At 44.3% G+C, this 26,617-nt stretch overlaps 2 protein-coding genes and 1 non-coding gene across 3 annotated transcripts; all 3 read left to right on the forward strand.

Annotated features, from left to right (window-relative positions):
- Positions 1-19,325: 19,325 nt before the first annotated feature.
- TRNAE-CUC lies at positions 19,326-19,398 on the forward strand. Its single transcript has one exon. It is a non-coding gene; the product is annotated as a tRNA-Glu (tRNA).
- Positions 19,399-19,520: 122 nt separating this feature from the next.
- LOC125543171 (60S ribosomal protein L11-like) lies at positions 19,521-21,800 on the forward strand. Its single transcript, XM_048706424.1, has 5 exons — positions 19,521-19,643; positions 19,745-19,852; positions 20,394-20,436; positions 20,527-20,722; positions 21,386-21,800. The coding sequence occupies exons 1-5, from the start codon at positions 19,641-19,643 to the stop codon at positions 21,576-21,578; spliced, it is 543 nt and encodes a 180-aa protein (XP_048562381.1). The 5' UTR covers positions 19,521-19,640; the 3' UTR covers positions 21,579-21,800.
- Positions 21,801-22,568: 768 nt separating this feature from the next.
- On the forward strand, positions 22,569-23,641 carry LOC125543172 (enoyl-CoA delta isomerase 2, peroxisomal-like). The gene has a single exon (XM_048706425.1). It carries the CDS (start codon positions 22,640-22,642, stop codon positions 23,354-23,356), a length of 717 nt encoding a protein of 238 aa, XP_048562382.1. The 5' UTR covers positions 22,569-22,639; the 3' UTR covers positions 23,357-23,641.
- The last annotated feature ends 2,976 nt before the right edge of the window (positions 23,642-26,617 follow it).

A 26,617-nucleotide genomic window follows, 5' to 3' on the forward strand; every position in this document is an offset into this window, starting at 1 on the left:
TGATAGCAACTACTCCTACAAGTGCCTAGAGCCTATATCATGCATCAAAACTACTTGGAACCATATACATTTGACATGCAAGCTTAAGAATAGGGTCACCTAAGCAACACAAATTTGCAATGAATAAAGCACTAGAACAAAAACTAATTGGACCAATGGTGGAGTCACATACCAAGGAACAATCCCCCAAAGCAGTTTTGTGAGACGTGCTTTGAGCAAGGAGATAGAAAATCGCAGCAAAATGAGCTAGAACTCGTGCTTGAGCTGGATAATGGTGTTTGTGGGAGGAAGAATGAGTGTGTGGGTGCAGGAATAAGTGGGGGAGGGCCACCATGGGCCCACGAGGCAGGGGGACGCGCCCAGGGGGTAGGGCGCACCCTCCACCCTCATGGCCAGGTGGATGCCCCCTGCTGTGTTCTCAGTGCCAAATATTCTCAAATATTTCAGAAAAAATCATATTTAAATTTCAGGGCATTTGGAGAACTTTTGTTTTCAGGGTATTTTTATATTGCACGGATAATTCAGATAACAGACAGAAAATACTATTTTTGCTTTATTTAATATAAATAACAGAAAGTAAAAAGAGGGTACAGTGAGTTCTGTCTTCTAAAATCATCCATCTTATGCTCATCAAAAGGAATCCACTAACAAGGTTGATCAAGTCTTGTTAACAAACTCATTCCGAATAACATGGAACCGGAGAATTTTCGAATAATACTAGGTTACCTCAACGGGGATATGCACATCCCCAACAATAAGAATATCATATTTCTTCTTGACAGTAGGAAGATGAAATTCAAAACCTCCAAAAATAATCGATGGAATTTTTCCAATAGAATTGATACTGTGGACTTGAGGTTGTTTCCTCGGAAAGTGTACCGTATGCTCATTACCATTAACATGAAAAGTGACATTGCCTTTGGTGCAATCAATAATAGCCCCTGCAGTATTCAAAAAGGGTCTTCCAAGAATAATAGACATACTATCGTCCTCGGGAATATCAAGAATAACAAAGTCCGTTAAAATAGTAATGTTTGCAACCACAATGGGCACATCCTCACAAATACCGACAGGTATAGCAGTTGATTTATCAGCCATTTGCAAAGATATTTCAGTAGGTGTCAACTTATTCAAATCAAGTCTACGATAATAAAGAGAGAGGCATAACATTAACACCGGCTCCAAGATCACATAAAGCAGTTTTAACATAGTTTCTTTTAATGGAGCATGGTATAGTTGGTACTCCGGAATCTCCTAGTTTCTTAGGTATTCCACCTTTAAAAGTATAATTAGCAAGCATGGTGGAAATTTCAGCTTCCGGTATCTTTCTTTTATTAGTAACAATATCTTTCATGTACTTAGCATAAGGATTCATTTTGTGTAGCGACCAGACCTCAAACAGTCTGATCTCTATGCTCCGGTGTCATCCCTGGATCAGTAATGCTGACCCCACACAGTACTCGGAGGATTTATAGCAGAGTAGCAATCACACACTTATTACATCGAGTGTCTCATAAGAGAACTTATTACAATAAATATGGCTTAAGGCCATATAATAACGATAACAGCGGAAGGCTTGGAAGATAAGTGACTCCATCAACTCCAACGGCATCACTGAGTATAGAACCACGACCTAAAACTCCTTAATCATCGTCTGAAAAGTCTGCAACATTAACATTGCAGCCCGAAAACGGGTCAGCACATGGAATATGCTGGCAAGGTAACACATAGAGAGTAATGGAATGAAACAGCTATACTATATGCATATTTGGCTGGTGGAAAGCTCTATGGTTACAGTTTTGCGTAAAGCCAATTTTTCCCTACTTCAAAGGAATGAAATTTAATTACTATCATGGTAGTTGTTAAACATTGAGAATGGTTGACAGCATTCTCAATCCCAATTAAACATCATCATTAAACATAACCCAACAAAATTAATTTAGAGTAACATGTTGAGATTCACATGATAATCCAGGTACTAGATACTCAAGATGTCCATAACTGGGGACACGACTAATCATGATTAGTTTATTACACTCTGCAGAGGTTTGCGCACTTTTCCCCACAAGACTCGATCACCTCCGTTTGGTTTCTCGCACTACAGGGTGTTTGAGAAGACAGATGACCGAGACATAGTCTTTTAGAAGTGCTAGCACCTTACGATCGGGTAGACCATACCACCTACATCCCCTACATCTGCTAGTCTACCACTGTAAGAGTTCGCACAACTTAGTCAACTATGCTAGAGCCCATAATAGCTTGTGGCTGCACACGGAAGTTTCTAGTATGAATAGTCTCATGATCCCTTTGAGCCTGGGTGGCGGTCCAAAAGAAAACATGCAAGTCCTGGAATACCCAGGTGCCTCAATCCACCCAGATGTGTGTTTAAGTTTCCACCTTAGATAAACCATTAATTAACAAAACTCACATCTGTCATGGATATCACTCACCCAATCCACGTCTACTAGCATAGCATGGCGTAATAAGCAAACGTAGAAGTAACTCCCAAAGGTTTGATAATAAACAGGTAATAGGTACTACCTCAACTACTTCCCATCCCACAATTTAATTAGATCCTAATCATGAAATGTGTGAGGATTGATCTAATGCAATAAAACTGGGTAGTAGGAAAGGTATGATCAAAGTGTTACTTGCCTTGCTGATGATCTGCGAAACCTAGAGATTCGAAGTAACAGGCGGCGCACTCTGGGTATTCTATCGCAGACAAACAAACAAGCATACAATAAGTACTCATCTAATGCACGGGTGAAATGCAAATAAGAGATCTAACCAGAAGGTTCAACTTAAGAACTCCGGTTGGCAAAAGAATCAAATCGAACGAAGCAACGAAAGTCAAACGGCGAAAGAAAACAACTTTGTTCTACTAATCTAGATCTAGGGCAAATTTTACAGTAGCAAAATCTTGTTTAAGTTGGTTAAACGGATAGAGGGTTTCGAGACGAAACTCCAGGCGCTTGAATTGCCTGATTCCGATAAACGAGTGAAAAGTTATACTAAAACGAAAATCGGATCAGGAATCGCGATCAGAAAAATCGCGGATTTAATCCGAGAAAAAGAAAAACAACAAACGTTTGCTAGAACGAACGAAGGATGAACGCTCACTATTTAAATAAACCAGAAAACCGATCTATTTAAAAAACCGAAACTAGAAAAAAACCGACGGGAAAACCGATGGAAAAACCGAACGGTTTTTCGAAAATAAAATAAAATAAAAACCGGTGCGGAAAACGAGGCGGCGACGGACCTCGGGTGGCGGGTCGGCGGCGGCGGCGGGCGGCGGCGGCGGCGGCGGGAGCTGGCGGCTAGGGTTTCGGGGGCTGGGGCGCTGGCTCGGCTAGGCCTCTCCCCCGGCTTATAAAGCCTTCCCGGGCCAGTGTCCAGGTCAAACACGGCCCGTAGGTCGGTGCGCGTTTTTTTATTATGCGCAGAAGAAAAATAAAAAGAAATACTAAACGGACTCCAAAAATTCCGAAATAAATTTTCACGGGCTTCTAAAATCAAGCCGCACAAGGTGAACATTTATTTGGGACCTAAATGCAATTTTGAAAAACGCACATTTTTCCTAAATTCAAATAAAACACCGAAAAACTCCGAAATAAAATCTTATTTGATTTTATTATTTGATCCTCAATATTTCTTTATTTTGGGAAAGTCATTTTATTCCCTCTCTCATATTTTTGTAATAGAAATAATTGATGATAAAATAAATAAAATCAAATGATCCTATTCTCAAAATTTGAGAAAACTCAAATATGAAAATAATGAAACCCCCAACTCTCTCTGTGGGTCCTTGAGTTGCTTAGGATTTCTAGGATCAACCAAAATGCAGAAATAAAATATGATATGCATAGATGATCTAATTTATAACATTCCAAATTGAAAATTTGGGATGTTACAAACCTACCCCCCTTAAGATGAATCTCGCCCTCGAGATTCGTGTTGGCTAGAAAATAGGTGAGGGTGGTCTTTCAACAAATCTTCCTCTCATTCCCAGGTGGCTTCATCCTCTATGTGGTGGCTCCACTGAACCTTGCAAAACTTGATAACCTTGCTACGGGTGACTCGGCTGGCAAACTCAAGAATTTTAACTGGTTTCTCCTCGTAGGTCAAATTGTTATCCAACTGAATAGTTTCCAATGGCACTATGTCTCTCAAAGGTATGTCAGCCATCTCCGCGTGGCACTTCTTTAACTGAGAAATGTGGAACACATCATGAACTCCTGACAATCCTTCGGGCAATTCCAACTTGTAGGCCACTTCTCCCATACGCTCCAAAACTCGATATGGTCCTACAAATCGTGGCGCTAACTTTCCTTTAAATACAAAACGCTTTGTTCCTCGAAGTGGAGATACTCGAAGATAAGCTCTATCTCCGACTTCACAAACTGTCTCCTTGCGTTTAGAATCTACATAACTCTTCTGTCTGGATTGAGCTACCTTGAGCCTATCGCGAATCAATTTCACCTTCTGTTTAGACTCTTTAATCAAGTCAGGTCCAAACAACTGGCGGTCTCCAACTTCATCCCACGACAACGGTGTCCTGCACCTCCTTCCGTACAAGGCTTCGAAAGGGGCCATCTCTAAACTGGTTTGGTAACTGTTGTTGTAAGAGAACTCTGCATATGGAAAATTATCGTCCCAACTAGATCTGTAATCTAGCGCACAAGCTCTCAGCATATCCTCCAAAATCTGATTGACTCTCTCGGTCTGTCCATCTGTCTGTGGATGAAAAGTTGTACTGAATTCTAGCCTGGTTCCCAATGTCTCATGCAACTGCTTCCAGAACTTTGAGGTAAACTAGGTTCCTCTATCTGATACGATACTCCTCGGAACTCCATGCAAACATATGATCCTGGTCATGTATATCTTTGCCAACTTAGCACTAGTGTAAGTGGTCTTTACCAGGATGAAATGAGCTACTTTCGTCAATCGATCAACTACAACCCAAATTGAGTCATAGCCTGAACGAGTCCTGGGTAATCCTGTGATAAAATCCATGCCTAGCTTATCCCACTTCCATTCGGGTATCGGCAATGGTTGTAACAATCCTGCTGGCTTCTGATGCTGTGCCTTTACTCTCTGGCATACATCACAAACTGCTACGTACTCCGCAATATCCTTCTTCATTCCGGTCCACCAGAAAATATCCTTCAAATCCAAATACATCTTGGTATTTCCTGGGTGAATCAAATATGGTGAATCGTGTGCCTCTTGCAATATCAACTTCCTGATCTCTGGGTCATTGGGCACGTAAACACGGTCTTCAAACAATAGGGTATCGTGTTCATCCTCACGAAATCCCTTAGCTTTTCCTTTGCTAAGTTTCTCCTTTATAGCGGCAATCTCTTTGTTGGTCTTCTGAGCTTCCCTGATTCTATCCATCAAGGTTGACTAAATCTCCAATGCTGCTACATAGCCTCTCGGAACTATTTCCAAACATAGTTCATGAAGATTTACTGCTAACTCACTTGGTATTTCTCCCGTCATTAATGTATTGACATGGATCTTACGGCTTAATGCGTCAGCTACTACATTAGCCTTTCCGGGGTGATAATGCAATCTCATATCATAATCCTTGATGAGCTCCAACCATCTCCTTTATCTGAGATTCAACTCCTTCTGTGTGAAAATGTACTTCAAACTCTTATGATCTGTGTACACCTCACAATGATTTCCAATGAGGAAATGCCTCCATGTTTTCAAAGCATGCACTACGGCTGCTAACTCCAAATCATGCGTGGCATAATTCAACTCATGAGGTTTCAGTTGTCTTGAGGCATATGAAACAACTCTCCCTTCCTGCATAAGCACTGCTCCAAGTCCTCGACGTGAAGCGTCACAATACACCTCATAATCTTTGGTCTGGTCTGGCAAAATCAACACTGGTGAGGTAACCAAATGTTTCTTCAACTCCTGGAAACTAGCCTCACATTCCTCCATCCATATGAACTTGGTATCTTTCTTTAACAACTCAGTCATAGGCTTCGCAATCTTTGAGAAATTCTCAATAAATCTCCGGTAGTATCCTGCGAGTCCAAGAAAACTTCGGATCTCTCCAACTGTTGTTGGGGCTTCCCACTTGGTCACGGTATCAACTTTAGTGGGATCAACTGCTATACCTTCTCCAGATATAATGTGTCTGAGGAATCCTACTTCCTTCAACCAAAACTCACATTTGCTGAACTTGGCATATAATTGATGTTCTCTGAGCTTTACAAGTACTAAACGCAAATGCTCCTTATGCTCCTCTTCATTCTTCGAATAAACCAGGATATCATCAATGAACACTACGATGAACTTATCCAAAAATTCCATAAATACTTTGTTCATCATGTTCATAAAATATGCGGGTGCGTTAGTCAGACCAAATGACATAACGGTATACTCGTACAGCCCATACCTGGTGGTAAAAGCTGTCTTAGGAATATCATGTTCGCTAATCTTCAACTGGTGGTATCCTGATCGCAGATCGATCTTGGAAAATACCTTAGCTCCTTGCAATCGATCAAACAGATCATTAATCATTGGTAGTGGGTACTTGTTCTTGATTGCTACTTCATTCAATCCTCGAGAATCAACAACCATCCTTAACGATCCATCCTTCTTCTCCACTAGAAGTACTGGCAATCCCCAAGGTGAAGAACTTGGGCGAATATATCCCTTATCCAGTAACTCCTTAATCTGCTTCTTAATTTCCACCAAATCCTTTGCTGGCATCCTATATGGTCTCTTTGATATTGGCCCTGTGCCTGGCAATAGCTCAATCAAAAACTCAATATCTCTATCCGGTGGCATGCCTGGCAACTCCTCTAGAAATACTTTAGGGAAATCCCTTACCACTGGTACTTCCTCCTGCACAACTCCTGTTAGGCAATTTACTTGAGTCCTCTTTGGCACATGTCGGGATACATACTTGATCCTTCTCCCTTCTGGGGTGGTAAGCAAAATTGACTTACTAGCACATTCAATATTCCCTTCATACTTTGATAACCAATCCATGCCTAATATCACATCCAATCCTTGGGATTCCAATACTATTAGGTCTGAGGGAAAAACATAGTTACCAATCCTTAATCCTTAATGGTAACCGATCACACCATAGACTAGCCACATACTCTGCTCCAGGCGAGGTTACTAACATGGGTGACCTAAGGGCCTGGGTTGCTAGGTTATACTTATCCACAAATCCCCTTGAGATGTATGCATGCGATGCACCAGTATCAAAAAGAACGAGTGCAGTAAATGACTTAACCATAAACTTACCTATTACTACATCAGGCTGAGCTTCAACCTCCTCCACGCTAACGTGGTTCACCTGTCCCCTGTTGAAAGGGTTCGGCTTCTTCCCAGAACTTCCATTGCCATTTTGTCCTTCAGGACATTCATTGGCGTAGTGTCCGGTCTTCTGACACTTAAAGCAAGTGACTTGGCTCAGGTCCTTCTTGGCTGGGGTTGATGGGTTGGTGCGATTCTGGCCGTTGCTTCCTCCATTGCCATCACCATTCTTGGTGCCATTGTGATTGTGCGAGCTACCTCCTCCATGGGTATGCTAAAAATGTCCTCCCGGTCTAGGGGTAAAACGTGGCTTCTGCTGAGCTCCTGAATTGTACTTCCCTTGTCCATACTTCCTCTTGCGATTCTCAATTTGCTGCTGCTTCCCTTCAATCATAAGAGCACGATCTACCAACTCCTGGTAGTTGTTGAAGGTTGCTACCATCAACTGCATGCTCAACTCATCATTCAGTCCTTCCAGAAACTTCTCCTGCTTAGCTGCATCCGTAGCGACGTCATCTGGTGCATAACGTGCTAACTTACTAAAGTCCTCCACATACTGGCCAACTGTCCGTCCTCCTTGGCGCAAGTTGCGAAACTCACGCTTCTTCATGGCCATAGCTCCTGCTGAAACATGTGCAGTACGAAAAGCCTACTGAAACTGGTCCCATGTGACAGTGTTGACTGGGAAAGTGACTGTGAAATTCTCCCACCATGATGCTGCGGGTCCTTCTAGCTGATGTGCGGCAAACTTCACCTTCTCTGCATCTGTGCATCCTGCTGTGGTCAATTCCCTAGCTGTCTTGCGGAGCCAATCATCTGCTACTATCGGCTCGGTGCTACTGGAAAACACCGGCAGGTTCAGCCTAAGAAAACGGGCTAAGTGGTCAATAGGTGGTGGTGGTGGTGGTGGGTTGTTGTTGTTGTTCCCCTGGTTCTGATTCTGAACTAGCAACTGCATCAATGTGTTCTGCTGCTGGATCAACTGGGTGAGCTTCGGTGGAAAGGCAAATTCGGGGTCATGTCTCGGAGGCATATGAGGGGTTTAGAAAAGATGAGATGTAAGAATAGAGGGGGTCTAAAGAGAAAACACTACCCATATGCACATGAGGCAAAAGCAAACAATTCACTTCATTCAATCAAACAAGGGCATACAATCGATCTATCTATCGCAACAAATGCTCGGACTACTATATTTACATGGTGGACTACTACTACTACTACTGATGAGGTGGTCTACTAGAAATATTCTTCGGCTGCAGACTCCATGATATCTGCTCCAGCTTCATCAACATAGTCATCATTGCTATCATCTGGATCCGAGTCGGTGCCGTCGATGATGATGTAGTCTTCCGGGCGAATCTCCTTGGGTTCTTCGCTTCATCCACTTGTGTAGGGCCTCCCATAAATATCCCAATCTTCTTGATCAGGTCGTCATTCTTCTCCACCAATACTTCAATTTCCTCTTCATAATCTTCACGTGTAGCCTTGAGTTCTTCCTCCATTTCCTTGATTCTAGTCTTAGCCTTCTTCAGATCTATCATGTTGGCACACATCTGGTTCTCCTATCGTCGAATGTGCTGGTATAACTCCTGGATAAAACATGCAATGGATCTATCCTTTCTGGTGCTGATCATCTCCCAGTGCTCATCTCGGCGCCCACAAATCTGGTAGATAGTATCCTTGAGATCCTTGCGGTAGACTTCTTCAATGCGTCCCATGGCGATGTGAGCTGCCATGCCCTTTCCTAGACTCCAAGTTGGTGCATCAAAAGAAAACTCTATGGGCTCAGTGACTGTCATGAACGTCCTTCCTGGAACTTGAACTTGAATCATCCAGCGCTCTTCTTCAGGTAAAGTGGCGTTGTAGGTTCTGGTGAAGCTTGTGTTGGGGAACGTAGTAATTTCAAAAAATTTCCTACGCACACGCAAGATCATGGTGATGCATAGCAACGAGGGGAGAGTATGATCTATGTACCCTTGTAGATCGCAACGGAAGCGTTGACACAACGTAGAGGAAGTAGTCGTACGTCTTCTTCTCGATCCGACCGATCCAAGCACCGTTACTCCGGCACCTCCGAGTTCTTAGCACACGTACAGCTTGATGACGATCCCCGGGCTCCGATCCAGCAAAGCGTCGGGGAAGAGTTTCGTCAGCACAACGGCGTGGTGACGATCTTGATGTTCTACCGACGCAGGGCTTCGCCTAAGCACTACAACGATATGATCGAGGTGGAATATGGTGGCAGGGGGCACCGCACACGGCTAAGGAACGATCTCAATGATCAACTTGTGTGTCTAGAGGTGCCCCCTGCCTCCGTATATAAAGGAGCCAAGGGGGAGGGGTGCGGCCAGCCCTATGGAGGCGCAGGAGGAGTCCTACTCCTACCGGGAGTAGGACTCCCCCCCAATCCTATTCCAACTAGGACTCCCAAGGGGGAAAGAGGGAGAGGGGTGGCCGGCCACCTCTCCTAGTCCTAATAGGACTAGGGGAGGGGGGGAGGCGCGCAGCCCTTATGGGCAGCCCTTTCACCTTTCCACTAAGGCCCACTAAGGCCCATATGACTCCCGGGGGGTTCCGGTAACCTCCCGGTAATCCGGTAAAATCCCGATTTCACCCGGAACACTTCCGATGTCCAAACATAGGCTTCCAATATATCAATCTTTATGTCTCGACCATTCCGAGACTCCTCGTAATGTCCGTGATCACATCCGGGACTCCGAACAACCTTTGGTACATCAAAATGCATAAACTCATAATAACTGTCATCGTAACGTTAAGCGTGCGGACCCTACGGTTCGAGAACAATGCAGACATGACCGAGACACGTCTCCGGTCAATAACCAATAGCGGGACCTGGATGCGCATATTGGCTCCTACATATTCTACAAAGATCTTTATCGGTCAGACCGCATAACAACATACATTGTTCCCTTTGTCATCGGTATGTTACTTGCCCGAGATTCGATCGTCGGTATCCAATACCTAGTTCAATCTCGTTACCGGCAAGTCTCTTTACTCGTTCTGTAATACATCATTTCACAACTAACATATTAGTTGTAATGCTTGCAAGGCTTATGTGATGTGTATTACCGAGAGGGCCCAGAGATACCTCTCCGACAATCGGAGTGACAAAACCTAATCTCGAAATACGCCAACCCAACATGTACCATTGGAGACACCTGTAGTACTCCTTTATAATCACCCAGTTACGTTGTGACGTTTGGTAGTACCCAAAGTGTTCCTCCGGTAAACGGGAGTTGCATAATCTCATAGTTATAGTAGGAACATGTATAAGTCATGAAGAAAGCAATAGCACATACTAAACGACAAGTGCTAAGATAACGAAATGGGTCATGTCAATCACATCATTCTACTAATGATGTGATCCCATTTATCAAATAACAACTCATGTATATGGTTAGGAAACTCAACCATCTTTGATTAACGAGCTAGTCAAGTAGGGGCATACTAGTGACACTATGTTTGTCTATGTATTCACACATGTATTATATTTCCGGTTTAATAAAATTCTAGCATGAATAATAAACATTTATCATAATATGAGGAAATAAATAATAACTTTAGTATTGCCTCTAGGGCATATTTCCTTCAAGTCTCCCACTTGCACTAGAGTCAATAATCTAGATTACACAGTAATGATTCTAACACCCATGGAGCCTTGGTGCTGATCATGTTTTGCTCGTGGAAGAGGCTTAGTCAACGGGTTTGCAACATTTAGATCCGTATGTATCTTGCAAATCTCTATGTCTCCCACCTGGACTAGATCCCGGATGGAATTGAAGCGTCTCTTGATGTGTTTGGTCCTCTTGTGAAATCTGGATTCCTTTGCCAAGGCAATTGCACCAGTATTGTCACAAAAGATTTTCATTGGACCCGATGCACTAGGTATGACACCTAGATCGGATATGAACTCCTTCATCCAGACTCCTTCGTTCGCTGCTTCCGAAGCAGCTATGTACTCCGCTTCACATGTAGATCCTGCTACGACGCTTTGTTTAGAACTGCACCAACTGACAGCTCCACCGTTCAATGTAAACACGTATCCGGTTTGCGATTTAGAATCGTCCGGATCAGTGTCAAAGCTTGCATCAATGTAACCTTTTACGGTGAGCTCTTTGTCACCTCCATATACGAGAAACATATCCTTAGTCCTTTTCAGGTATTTCAGGATGTTCTTGACCGCTGTCCAGTGATCCACTCCTGGATTACTTTGGTACCTCCCTGCTAAACTTATAGCAAGACACACATCAGGTCTGGTACACAGCATTGCATACATGATAGAGCCTATGGCTGAAGCATAGGGAACATCTTTCATTTTCTCTCTATCTTCTGCAGTGGTCGGGCATTGAGTCTTACTCAACTTCACACCTTGTAACACAGGCAAGAACCCTTTCTTTGCTTGATCCATTTTGAACTTCTTCAAAATCTTGTCAAGGTATGTGCTTTGTGAAAGTCCAATTAAGCGTCTTGATCTATCTCTATAGATCTTTATGCCTAATATGTAAGCAGCTTCACTGAGGTCTTTCATTGAAAAACTTTTATTCAAGTACCCCTTTATGCTATCCAGAAATTCTATATCATTTCCAATTAGTAATATGTCATCCACATATAATATCAGAAATGCTACAGAGCTCCCACTCACTTTCTTATAAATACAGGCTTCTCCGAAAGTCTGTATAAAACCAAATGCTTTGATCACACCTGTAGTGCTCCCATCTCACTTTCTTGTAAATACAGGCTTCACCGCAAGTCTGTATAAAACTATATGCTTTGATCAACTCATCAAAGCGTATATTCCAACTCCGAGATGCTTGCACCAGTCACATAGATGGATCGCTGGAGTTTGCACATTTTGTTAGCACTTGGATTGACAAAACCTTCTGGTTGCATCATATACAACTCTTCTTTAATAAATCCATTAAGGAATGCATTTTTGTTTATCCATTTGCCAGATTTCATAAAATGCGGCAATTGCTAACATGATTCGGACAGACTTAAGCATAGATACGAGTGAGAAACTCTCATCGTAGTCAACACCTTGAACTTGTCGAAAACCTTTTGCGACAATTCTAGCTTTGTAGATAGTAACACTACTATCAGCGTCCGTCTTCCTCTTGAAGATCCATTTTTCTCAATGCTTGCCGATCATCGAGTCAATCCAAAGTCCATACTTTGTTCTCATACATGGATCCCATCTCAGATTTCATGGCTCAAGCCATTTTGCGGAATCTGGGCTCACCATCGCTTCTTCATAGTTCGTAGGTTCATCATGATCTAGTAGCATGACTTCCAGAACAGGATTACCATACCACTCTGGTGCGGATCTCACTCTGGTTGATCTACGAGGTTCAGTAGTATCTTGATCTGAAGTTTCATGATCATCATCATTAGCTTCCTCACTAATTGGTGTAGGTCACGAAACAGTTTTCTGTGATGTACTTTCCAATAAGGGAGCAGGTACAGTTACCTCGTCAAGTTCTACTTTCCTCCCACTCACTTCTTTAGAGAGAAACTCCTTCTCTAGAAAGGATCCATTTTAGCAACGAATGTCTTGCCTTCGGATCTGTGATAGAAGGTGTACCCAACAGTTCTTTTGGGTATCCTATGAAGACATTTCTCCGATTTGGGTTCGAGCTTATCAGGTTGAAACTTTTTCACATAAGCATGCAAGCCCCAAACTTTAAGAAACGACAGCTTAGGTTTCTTGCCAAACCATAGTTCATATGGTGTCATCTCAACGGATTTAGATGGTGCCCTATTTAACGTGAATGCAGCTGTCTCTAATGCATAACCCCAAAACGATAGTGGTAAATCGGTAAGAGACATCATAGATCATATCTAATAAAGTACGGTTTGACGTTCGGACACACCATTATGCTGTGGTGTTCCAGTGTGGCGTGAGGTTTGTGAAACTATTCCACATTGTTTTAATTGAAGCAAACTCGTAACTCAAATATTTTACCTCTGCGATCATATCGTAGAAACTTTTATTTTCTTGTCACGATGATTTTCCACTTCACTCTGAAATTCTTTGAACTGTTCAAATGTTTCAGACTTATGTTTCATCAAGTAGATATCCCCATATCTGCTCAAATCATCTGTGAAAGTCAGAAAATAATGATACGCTGCAAGCCTTAATTCATCGGACCACATACATCAGTATGTATGATTCCAACAAATCTGTTGCTTGCTTCATTGTTCCGGAGAACGGCGTTTTAGTCATCTTGCCCAAAGGCATGGTTCGCAAGCATCAAGTGATTCATAATCAAGTGATTCCAAAATCCCATCAGCATGGAGTTTCTTCATGCGCTTTACACCAATATGACCTAAACGCAGTGCCACAAATAAGTTGCACTATCATTATTAACTTTGCATCTTTTGGTTTCAATATTATGATATGTGTATCACTACGATCGAGATCCAACGAACTATTTTCATTGGGTGTGTAACCATATAAGGTTTTATTCATGTAAACAGAACAACAATTTATTCTCTTACTTAAATGAATAACCGTATTACAATAAACATGATCAAATCATATTCATGCTCAACGCAAACACCAAATAACACTTATTTAGGTTCAACACTAATCCCGAAAGTATAGGGAGTGTGCGATGATGATCATATCAATCTTGGAACCACTTCCAACACACATCGTCACTTCACCCTTAACTAGTCTCTGTTTATTCTGCAACTCCCGTTTCGAGTTACTAATCTTAGCAACTGAACTAGTATCAACTACTGAGGGGTTGCTATAAACACTAGTAAAGTACACATCAATAACATGTATATCAAATATACTTATGTTCACTTTGCCATCCTTTTATCCGCCAAATTGGGGTAGTTCCGCTTCCAGTGACCAGTCCCTTTGCAGTAGAAGCACTTAGTCTCAGGCTTAGGACCAGACTTGGGCTTCTTCACTTGAGCAGCAACTTGCTTGCCGTTCTTCTTGAAGTTCCCTTCTTCCCTTTGCCCTTTTCTTGAAACTAGTGGTCTTGTCAACCATCAACACTTGATTTTTCTTGATTTCTACCTTCGTTGATTTCAGCATCACGAAGAGCTTGGGAGTTGTTTCCGTTATCCCTTGCATATTATAGTTCATCACGAAGTTCTACTAACTTGGTGATGGTGACTAGAGAATTCTGTCAATCACTATCTTATCTGGAAGATTAACTCCCACTTGATTCAAGCGATTGTAGTACCAGACAATCTGAGCACATGCTCACTAGTTGAGCGATTCTCCTCCATCTTTTAGCTATAGAACTTGTTGGAGACTTCATATCTCTCAACTCGGGTATTTGCTTGAAATATTAACTTCAACTCCTGGAACATCTCATATGGTCCATGACGTTCAAAACGTCTTTGAAGTCGATTCTAAGCCATTAAGCATGGTGCACTAAACTATCAAGTAGTCATCATATTGAGCTAGCCAAACGTTCATAACGTCTGCATCTGCTCCTGCAATAGGTCCGTCACCTAGCGGTGCATCAAGGACATAATTCTTCTGTGCAGCAATGAGGATAAACCTCAGATCACGGATCCAATCCGCATCATTGCTACTAACATCTTTCAACACAATTTTCTCTAGGAACATATCAAAATAAACAGAAAGCAACAACGAGCTATTGATCTACAACATATTATGCAAATACTACCAGGACTAAGTTCATGATAAATTAAAGTTCAATTAATCATATTACTTAAGAACTCCCACTTAGATAGACATCCCTCTCACTTCAAGTGATCACGTGCATCAACTAAACCATGTACCGATCATCACGTGAGATGGAGTAGTTTCAATGGTGAACATCACTATGTTGATCATATCTACTATATGATTCACGCTCGACCTTTCGGTCTCAGTGTTCCGAGGCCATATCTGCATATGCTAGGCTCGTCAAGTTTAACCTGAGTATTCTGCGTGTGCAAAACTGGCTTGCACCCGTTGTAGATGGACGTAGAGCTTATCACACCCGATCATCACGTGGTGTCTGGGCACGACGAACTTTGGCAACGGTGCATACTCAGGGAGAACACTTCTTGATAATTTAGTGAGAGATCATCTTATAATGCTACCGTCAATCAAAGCAAGATAAGATGCATAAAAGATAAACATCACATGCAATCAATATAAGTGATATGATATGGCCATCATCATCTTGTGCTTGTGATCTCCATCTCCGAAGCACCGTCATGATCACCATCGTCACCGGCGCGACACCTTGATCTCCATCGTAGCATCGTTGTCGTCTCGCCAATCTTATGCTTCCACGACTATCACTACCGTTTAGTAATAAGTAAAGCATTACATCGCGATTGCATTGCATACAATAAAGCGACAACCATATGGCTCCTGCCAGTTGCCGATAACTCGGTTACAAAACATGATCATCTCATACAATAAAATTCAGCATCATGCCTTGACCATATCACATCACAACATGCCCTGCAAAAACAAGTTAGACGTCCTCTACTTTGTTGTTGCATGTTTACGTGGCTGCTACGGGCTTAAGTAAGAACCAATCTCACCTACGCATCAAAACCACAACGATAGTTTGTCAAATAGACTCCTGTTTTAACCTTCGCAAGGACCGGGCGTAGCCACACTCGGTTCAACTAAAGTTGGAGAGAACGCCCGCAAGCCATCTATGTGCAAAGCACGTCGAGGGAACCGGTCTCGCGTAAGCGTACGCGTAAGGTTGGTCCGGGTCGTCTCGTCCAACAATACCGCCGAACCAAAGTATGACATGCTGGTAGGCAGTATGACTTGTATCGCCCACAACTCACTTGTGTTCTACTCGTGCAATAACATCAAACCATAAAACCTAGGCTCGGATGCCACTTAGGGGAACGTAGTAATTTCAAAAAAATTCCTACGCACACGCAAGATCATGGTGATGCATAGCAACGAGGGGAGAGTATGATCTACGTACCCTTGTAGATCGCAACGGAAGCGTTGACACAACGTAGAGGAAGTAGTCGTACGTCTTCTTCCCGATCTGACCGATCCAAGCACCGTTACTCCGGCACCTCCGAGTTCTTAGCACACGTACAGCTCGATGACGATCCCCGGGCTCCGATCCAGCAAAGTTCGGGGAAGGAGTTCCGTCAGCACGACGGCGTGGTGACGATCTTGATGTTCTACCGACGCAGGGCTTCGCCTAAGCACTACAACGATATGATCGAGGTGGAATATGGTGGCAGGGGGCACCGCACACGGCTAAGGAATAGATCACGTGGATCAACTTGTGTGTCTAGAGGTGCCCCCTGCCCTTGTATATAAAGGAACAAAGGGGGAGAGGTGCGGCCAGCCTTGGGGCGCGCCAGGAGGAGTCCTACTCCCTCTGGGAGTAGGATTCCCCCCCCAATCCTAGTTGGAATAGGAATCCTGAAGGGGGGGGAAGAGAGAGAGGGGGGCCGGCCACCTCTCCTAGTCCTAATAGGACTAGGGGAGGGGGGAGGCGTGCGACCACTTTGGGCTGCCCCTTTCTCCTTTCCACTAAGGCCCACTAAGGCCCATATGACTCCTGGGGGGTTCCGGTAACCTCCCGGTACTCCGGTAAAATCCCGATTTCACCGGGAACACATCCGATGTCCAAACATAGGCTTCCAATATATTAATCTTTATGTCTCGACCCTTTCGAGACTCCTCGTCATGTCCGTGATCACATCCGGGACTCCGAACAACCTTCGGTACATCAAGATGCATAAACTCATAATAACTGTCATCGTAACGTTAAGCGTGCGGACCCTACGGTTCGCAAAAATCATAAACTCATAATATAACTGTCATTGAAACCTTAAGCGTGCGGACCCTACGGGTTCGAGAACAATGTAGACATGACCGAGACACGTCTCCGGTCAATAACCAATAGCGGAACCTGGATGCTCATATTGGCTCCCACATATTCTACAAAGATCTTTATCGGTCAGACCGCATAACAACATACATTGTTCCCTTTGTCATCGGTATGTTACTTGCCCGAGATTCGATCGTCGGTATCTCAATACCTAGTTCAATCCCAACAATTCTAGCCGTGGCCTGGCGCGAGTAAGAGTGGCGAGGCAGGGGCGAGTGGCGCGTCCGCACAGGCAGCGTCGTGGTTGCCTTCTCCTCCGTTATTCTAACCAGTGACACGGGGCCTATTGGTTTTGCTTCAATAATGGAGGCAGTCCTAGGTTTCTTCTAGCGCCAAGACGGTGTTCTACTTGATGCCGACCCTCATTGATCTGGCCGTTGACGAGTTCCGGAAGGCTCCGCAAGAGATCTCCTTTGGGTGCTTGACGCCTGTAGATTGCTGGATCGAATGGAATTCGATCGTGTGCGCCCATAATTCAGCCCATGTTGCTTCTGGAAGGCATGACGTGAAGCTTCGTTGTCTATTGACATTATGTGACATGTCGGTATTTCAATTTCCATGGTGAAGATAGTGGCGGAGAAGGTCATGGTGGCTAAGGTCTGAGGCCTAATACTGGCGGATCTAGTCTTCCAGACGATGAGGAGTTTGCTTGGTGTAGCAGCGACATCGGCAAGTGGGGGCGACAACACAGGAGGAGTACAAAATCTTAGCTTTCAGGGTGAAAACCCAAGTTCTGGCCTTAATTGGTTGTGCCTGACAGTGGACTTGTTGAAGGTATTGTTTTTTAGAGCACGAATTTTCTCCATGGTGAAAACCTAAAATCTATAATCGGGCGACGACGGCGTTTGTGCATTGTTTTCTTTTTGGAGGGGTCGCTTGTGGAATAATTTGGACTTTGTGTGTTGTCTTCATGGTGGTTCGTCCTGCAGTTACAAGAAATTGATCACTATTGTGGTTCGTCCTACAGTTGCATGCATCCCTAATGTCTTTAGGACATTTCGTTGTTGTAGAGATTGAGTGTAATTGATATCTTCTCGATATTTATATATTCTCTTTGTCAATAAATAAATAAATTATTCTAGGTACATAATACCTACGGTGAACAAGGATAACCTACTATACCAAAAGGCGAGGGTCCTCGTTTGAACGATAGTTACTGATAAAAGCCTGCATGAGTAGATTTTTGAAGCACGTAATACATGCTTCTCCAAACAAGTACTCACTACCAGACGATGAAGTTTGGACTTGTATGTCATAACTAGACCATGAACACGTGCATACTGCGCCCGTTCACCTTGTAGATAAAAAGTTCGATTTATTAAAGATAATCAGAACAGTAGAAACATTTGATACGCCCAAGGGCAAATTTCTCAACTAGATTGTTTGTGAGATATATAGAGGAAAGTCGTACGCCTGAAGAAAGGTAAGCAGCTACTATGGCCAGCACGCGTTCGTCAAAGGTCTTCGACACCAAAGAACATGAAGGTGTGGGCTGCCGTGCTCATTTGTGCGGAACGAACTACATAAATATATAAATATTTAAGAAAAAAGTAACATTTGATACGGTTCGAAAAGCTGTAATTGTTACTGTACATGTCATCTTCATATAAGAAGATAAGGTGCAAGAATAATGGACAACGCAAACTATTTCTCAACTAGGTGATCAAATTCAACCAATCACAATTGCAACTAGTCCATTTGGATACATAGTAGATTCGGTCTTCTCAAAACTGTTACGTGCAAATTAAGAACTAGGTACTCCCTCCGGTCCTTTTTACTCTGCATATTAGGTTTGTCTAAAGCCAATCTCATCCAACTTTGACCAAGTTTATACACAAAATTATTAACATTCACATAACAACACATTTATTATTAGATCCATCTCGGAATATATTTTTATATTATATTTATTAGATGTTATAGATGTTAATATTTTCTAATGTAAATTTGGCCAAACTTAGCAAATTTTGACTTCAGTCAAAGCTAATGTGCGGACTAAAAAGGACCGGAGGGAGTAGTAAATTGAATACACAAATTAGGAGATAAATTGAAAACTTGTAGGTTTAATCTTTTCGATATGTGAGATGCTTTGTTCACCACTTCAAACACGACTAGCTTTATTACAAAATCTCGTCAAATCTACCAGCTTCCGTCGTAGTCTAGGTGGTTAGGATACTCGGCTCTCACCCGAGAGACCCGGGTTCAAGTCCCGGCGACGGAATTTTTTTCTTTTTTTTTGCGCTCCAAAGCCAGATTAACCAAAATTACTAAACCACCCTCCATTCTACCCCTGCACACGGGGGCACGGACGTAATTCTACGCATATAAGCACCCTCCGCGCTAGGGTTTCCTCCTCTCCCTCCCTACAAAGCCGCTGCCGCCGCCGCCCCGCACCACGCTTTAAACCCCTCCCCCCCCTCCCCCTCTCCTCCCCCCCCGCCGCCGCTCCCCAGATCCGCCGCCATGGTGAGTTCCCCTCCGCCCCGTCGATTGTTCCAACTCCTTCGGGTTGCTCGGGTTCCTGGTGTTCTGACGATACGTTGTTGTCTGTGTTTTGGTGCTTGCAGTCGACGGAGAAGAAGCAGCTGAACCCCATGCGGGACATCAAGGTGCAGAAGCTCGTCCTCAACATCTCCGTCGGCGAGAGCGGAGATCGCCTCACCCGCGCCTCCAAGGTATATATATGCCCGTCTATTTACCCTCCCGCTCGCCTCGTTGATGCGCTCGCGCGCGTGTGATTCAGATGTCAGTATATTGTTTTGGTTGTTCTGTTCGCTCATAGCAATCTAGTCCTAGTTTGTGGAATTGTATCTGGCAGAAATCGGCACTGGCTTATTCAATCTGGGGTGTCCTTTGTAGATTGCTAGTAGGACATGCATCGGCTTCTGATGCTGATGCTGGTACCATGTACTCCCTCCGTCCAAAAAAGCTTGTCCCTCAAATGGATGAATCTAGCACCAAGTTAGTGCTAGATACATCCATTTGAGAGATAAGCTTGGGACAAGTTTTTCCGGACGGAGGGAGTAATAACTGTTGTTTCCCCGTGGTCAGTCGTTTCTGCTCCATTTTGCTTGTTGTAGATTGACCTTAATCAGTGTTGTCTCAGTGGCACCGAGTAGTTCAAGTGATTTCTCTGCATTCCTGGTCTCTAAATAATACTGGTTAACTGCAAATCATCGATGGATGTTAACTGCATTGTTGTTGTTAATTTGATAGGTGCTGGAGCAGCTGAGCGGACAGTCACCTGTGTTCTCCAAGGGTGAGCTTCTTAAATCCGACTTGTTCCCTTGGATCTGTCAATTGAGGTCAATGTAGTTGGTCCTAATAGGAAAGGTATTGTGTATTGCAGCGAGGTACACTGTCAGGTCGTTCGGTATCAGGCGTAATGAGAAGATTGCGTGCTACGTGACTATCAGGGGTGAGAAGGCGATGCAGCTGCTGGAGAGTGGCCTGAAGGTGAAGGAGTACGAGCTGCTCAGGAGGAACTTCAGCGACACCGGCTGCTTTGGCTTCGGTATCCAGGAGCACATCGATCTCGGCATGAAGTAAGTTGACCTTGTTGCATCTCTTTTTTTGTCAATGTGGTGCTTGTTTGGACTGGTTAATACTTATTATTAATCAAGTAGATGATTCTGTTTCATTCTTAAATAGCTGAAACCAAAATCATAGAGCTGAAAGATGTTTGGCTGAAGTTATAGTAGGGGCTACAGTATCATTAGGCAGCTACTCTTATTGTTAAAATCCCTAATAAGTTGTTTAATGCACTCATTATTTAGTAATGCCTAGAATATTTGTTAGAAATGGGCTTAATCAAAATTGTTAGATTGGATCTATTTACTCAATTGATTCATATGCCAAATCCTGACTTGGTTCTCAAGCATTTAACTAGCATCACACATATTTGTATGTCAGAGATGACCAACGAAAGGCCTTGGTTCCTGTTGGCACTGTTAATATTTGACGATCTATTGGAATCATTTTGGATAAGTTTTCCCTTTCAGTTTAATAGTGCAAATAACTGATTGACTTTAGTTTGGCTGTGGCCACTGCCTATGTCCTTAACCTTTGGATTTTGGGCACTACTACCTTCATTTACCAAGTATTTGCAGTACATCGTTCTGTCTATTTGCTGATAGCACACAGTTCTCAATGGTTGTTCAATGACGATTGGCACTTCTGACCAGTAACTAACCATGTTTCCTTTTCAGGTATGATCCATCTACCGGCATCTATGGTATGGACTTCTTCGTGGTGCTCGAGCGTGCTGGGTACCGCGTCTCCCGCCGCCGCAGGTGCAAGGCCCGCGTCGGTATCCACCAGAGGGTCACCAAGGAGGACGCCATGAAGTGGTTCCAGGTCAAGTATGAGGGTGTCATCCTCAACAAGTCCCATGCGAGCTAAGAAGGACGTAGCTCTCTTTAGACCTTGAGTTAATTAAGTTCACCTGGTTGCTGGATATGTATGTTACCTAGAAACCAAAATGCTTTGTCAGTTTTGCCTGTACTCAAGCTGGATGATTTCTGTTTGATGCGCACTTTCGTCTAAGAGGCTCTCTTCTGTTTTATCCTCTCTGAACAATAGAGTATATGTTTGTCTTATGATAGACTGCCTTTTGTATGGCCACTCTCAAGTCTTCTCTAATTTTTGGTTCGTCCACCTGAACTTGTGATCGAAGGAGTTGTGGTTTCCCCGCTCCACATATTCTGGGAGTGGGTGATTACAGGCCCTTACTGTGACTGCTTCATCACATCGGTCCATTTCAGCAGCTGGAAGGAATGTGTAAATGATGGAATGAACGTTCGCCTGGCACAGATGGCATTTTTAGTTGAGCCGCTTCTTTAGAGCGTCAGATGACAGTGTTTTGTTGAAGGTATACAGTAAAAAACACATTTCACACACAAAAGTTTCTTAAATTTACTTGTCGACCATTTCACCTGTGATGCAATTTCATGAAGAAATGACACTAGGATATGCCGTAGTGAAAATACAATATAACTTCAAACAGTGTTTATAAGTATAACCTTGATTTTTTGTCATTCTCGCCCAGAATGCCCCGGAGTAGAATGGTTGACCATGTATGCTAAAAAAAATATTCCGATTATTCTGAGTTTAACCATTATTACTCTCTTTGATCGGAAATAAGTGTCGTGCTTCTAGTTGAAACTTATTTCCTATCAGAGGGAGTAGTATTTTTCTTAGAATTATTATTTATAACGACGACATGAGGAATCATGTCCGGTTTCAACTTGCGCAATGTCGTTCAAGGGTCGAAACCAATATCATTAGTTTCGCTGTCAGTTTTGCCATTTTTAATGGCGAAAGTTGAGCCAACTAGCCAATGGTAAGAGAGAACGAAATTGCTGGGAAGCTCGTGTAATTAGTACTAGATGATTAGGGTAAACCACAGCAAGTCTAGCCGCCCTTGCCAAAGACATTCTGTCACCTGCTGCGAATCCCCCCAAATGGACACGGCAAGCATGTGCACCGTGGAGAGGCGCGGCCGCGTCCACCTCATCACCCTCACCGGCGCCGGCGAGCACCGCCTCGGCCCAGCCCTCATCTCGGCCATCCGCGCCGCCGTGGCCGCCTCCCCCGGCGCCGGCGCCCTCGTCCTGGCCGCCGAGGGCAAGTACTTCTCCAACGGCTTCGACCAGGCCTGGGCGCGCACGGTCCCGCCCCACCTCCACACCGCCATGAGCGAGGCCTTCCGGGGCCTCGTCGCCGACCTGCTCGCGCTCCCCATGCCCACCGTGGCCGCCGTCACGGGCCACGCCGCCGCTGCCGGCTGCGCGCTGGCCCTCGCGCACGACTCCGCCGTCATGCGCGCCTCCCGCGGGTTCCTGTACATGAGCGAGGTCGACGCCGGCATCAAGATCGTCGACTACTTCGCGGAGCTGCTCCTGCAGAAGGTCCCCGACGCCGCGGCCAGGCGGGACATGCTCCTCCGGGGGGACAAGATGACGGCCGCGGAGGCGGTGCGGCGGGGCCTGGTGGACGCGGCCGCGGACGGCGGCGTCGACGACGTGGTGGCCGCGGCCGTCGCGGCGGCCGAGGGGCTCGCGGCCAGGGGGTGGGACGGGGAGGTCGTGGCCGAGATCAGGAAGGCCATGTGGCCCGCCGTGTGGGCCAAGGTCAAGGACCACGGCGCCGGCGCGGCGGCGGCCCGGCCGCGGCTGTAGGCTCCTCTGCTTCGGAAGGATCGCTCTGAATCTGTAGCATGTCGTAGACACCTACTAGGAACAGAAATAATCGGCTGGAACTGCTGTCTGGCCAGAAGAAATCGCGCTGGTGAACTGTGATCGGGCGGTGTGCTGGTGGTTTTCCTTGTGTGATGTATTGATCTCGCTTCTGGTTTCATTTCTTGAGAGTTGAGACCGACCGAAGCTTCTTGCTGATGGATTTTAGCTTGTGAAGGATGAACATGGGCACTCACTTCACAATAAGCGAGTTCTTGCTTGTGACTATCATTGGTTTAGAACGTTCGATTTGGTTTCTTGGCCTGATTACCATGTGCGACATTACAGATCAATTCCTGGTATCATTCAAGCAATCTTAAGTTCAGGACACCCCTATGCTTCCATATGCGATCTTGTGACCTTTATATGGCGTGTATGGAAGGCTAGAAATGAACAAATGAGTTATATGAAAATAGGGCACCCACCTCAGGTGCATCAAGCCACTCAAGCTATAATGCAAGAGCTTCAGGTAGAGTCAAAAGCTACAGGTTTTATCGGTCAGCCAGCCAATGGCAGAAACAAGGATGCACAAGATCACAATATGAGCCTAAGTTTGTCTGCACCTCGTGGAAGCACAATTATAAGTGATCTGAATCTTTAAGGTTTTCAATATTTACATATGTGGCATCGAAAATCCCTCTCTCCAGCCTGCTACAGGAATAGACATATACTCTACATTATACATTTGCAATGAACAACGTACAACTTGAAACCAACTTAAAACCAACATGGCCAGCAGCGGTGTTGTTGGCTCTCCTCTTCAGGCTGAAGCCAAGGCGCTTCCTCTTTGCTTCTGAAATAGCAGAAGTACTTCAACTACATCAGGCCACCATTTTGACAGACAATCAGGTACTTGCAAGAGCCGCGGCTTTTCTGGCGACATATATGCAAAAAGTTCAAACCTAGGACATTTGGAAATCCATTCATTGATAGCAGAATACTTTAATTGTTCCAAGGATTTTATGTTAAAGATATATCACGTCAAAAGGGATTTGAATGGTGTTGCTCATAACTATGCAAAAGACTCGCTGAAAAAGCTTTCTACGGTACCTCCTACCTTGCACTGTATTAGCTCATCTCATAGGGGTATGCAATGCTCAGTGTTGCTAGCTTTGAGCAACTTTGTAAGCTATGGATTCTGTATCCATGATGTAAAATGTGTATGGAAGTTCATTGAATGGCGCCTTTGGGCGCCCCTTGGGTTAAAAACAAAATAACCCTCGATGGCTTCTGTGTCCGCGGCCACTACTCATGCCCACTGCCGGCTCACGTTCCAGCCGTCGTGCAAGACAACATCGTTGTGATAATGTCGCCACCGGCTTTCAAGCTCATTATTTTCTTCAAATATATTGAAACACCAGGGTGAATATTTGGTCTTGAAAGGGGGTGATATGATAGCAAGGCAGCACCGTAGCTAGAGGCTGCAAGGTCAGGAAGGCCAAAGTGGCGATGAAAAAGGATTAAGCCGAAAATACACACATGAACCTGGGTCTAGGCACACCCTAATTGGTTCTTTTTAATGTAAAAAATGGCAATTATTTTTGAAATTTTTTGGTAACGAATATGGTATTTGTTATACTCATGTGTAACGTTTCATAAAGAAATAACTTTGGTGATCTTCGCTGTAAATAACCACAAAAACGGATCTATATGAAAGTACTATTCAAGGTTTTTGCAGCTGCGAATTCGTTGTTGTTGTCCTTTTTTTTGCCCAGAAGAAGATCGAAGTCATTTCAACTTCATGCATGAGTAGAACACCAAAGACATGTATGCTAGAAATGTTTTGGTTTTTATGCTTTCTATATATATTTTTTAAGGATACATCCAAAGTTGGACACATGAGAAACATAGATTAAGGAAAGCCAAGATGGCTAAGTACAATGCTTTGAGACAGCTACAATGTCCTAAGGCCACACAACACCCTTGCACGGATTACTCGCTAACTCTCCACCCATCTAACAGTCCGTCTCTACGGATGAGCTTTGTCGCGTTCCACCTCAGCCCTTCCTCACTCTCTTAAGAACCGTCGACGCCTAGGGTGTATCCCCATTGAAGAAAATGTAATTATGGTGCCGCCACAAGCACCAAATAATCAGTAACACTCAGGAGTGTGCATCCGCAGGAAACAACCCTTGCATCTCTTTATCGGCCCACCAGTCCACCAGATCTGTATCCAATATCGATGTCCAATCAGCCTTTGCCCCGGTGGTTAGGCATCACTGTCCATACCTCTCTAGCTCTCTAGCCAGCATGCGGCCAAAAAGAATGTGGTGTAGACCTTCCAATTCCTAATCACATAACAGGCACGCCACACAATGTGACAAACCATGCTGGCTCAACCTATCCGCCATCTAGCAGTGATCTCAAGAAGCTAGCCAGACGAGCATCTTGCATGACATAGGGGCACGGGAATTCTAGACCGTTGTTGTAGCCGGGTATAGCGTTCTCGCAAAGAAGAAGGCTTCATAAGCAGAACTAGCCGAGAATTGCCCGTCATTCCCCCATATCCACTCCAGATTGTCCTCCACATAATCTCGGAGCTGGAACCCCCCGAGCCAAGTTCCAAGAACTCTGGTAACACATGTCTAGCCATTTTGGGTATACATCGGTTCACCATCCATTGTTGACCAGACCATCCCTCACCGAGTGCACTTGAATGGCTCTCTTGATCACAAAGAGATGCAAAGCAAATTCTCTGATCTGGCCATCTCGCAGCCAACAGTCCTCCCAAAAGAGAGCTTTCATCCCATTCCCAGTCGTTGTTTTTGTGGCTATACAGAAGATGGCCGTGGCCTCATCTGGGATCTGGATGTTGAATTTTTTGATGGTTTCTCGTCCACCACTCACTTTAGGTACGACCTTCTAGCTCTTAATGTCAAGTTCATCATTCGCAGATTCAGTAGTCCCAACCCACCGATCCTCTTCGGCAAACACACTTTATCCCATGCCACAAGACAATGGCCGCCCTTCACATCCTTCCATTCTCTCCATGCAACCATGAAAGATTTTGGTTTCCTCGACAAGCATTTTGATTGGAGGTCCATTGTGAACATAGTGTGCATTGGCATAGCGGGGAGCGTACTCTTAACAAGCACTACTCACCCTACCATGACTAACATGGATGCTCGCGTGTAAACACTCCATCCACTGTGGCTTAGCCACTGTGGGCATTCTCAATCTCAAGGGCAACCCAAGATACATGCA

The sequence above is a fragment of the Triticum urartu genome, chromosome 3 (genome assembly GCF_003073215.2).
Source record: "Triticum urartu cultivar G1812 chromosome 3, Tu2.1, whole genome shotgun sequence".
Classification (NCBI taxonomy): Eukaryota; Viridiplantae; Streptophyta; class Magnoliopsida; order Poales; family Poaceae; genus Triticum; species Triticum urartu.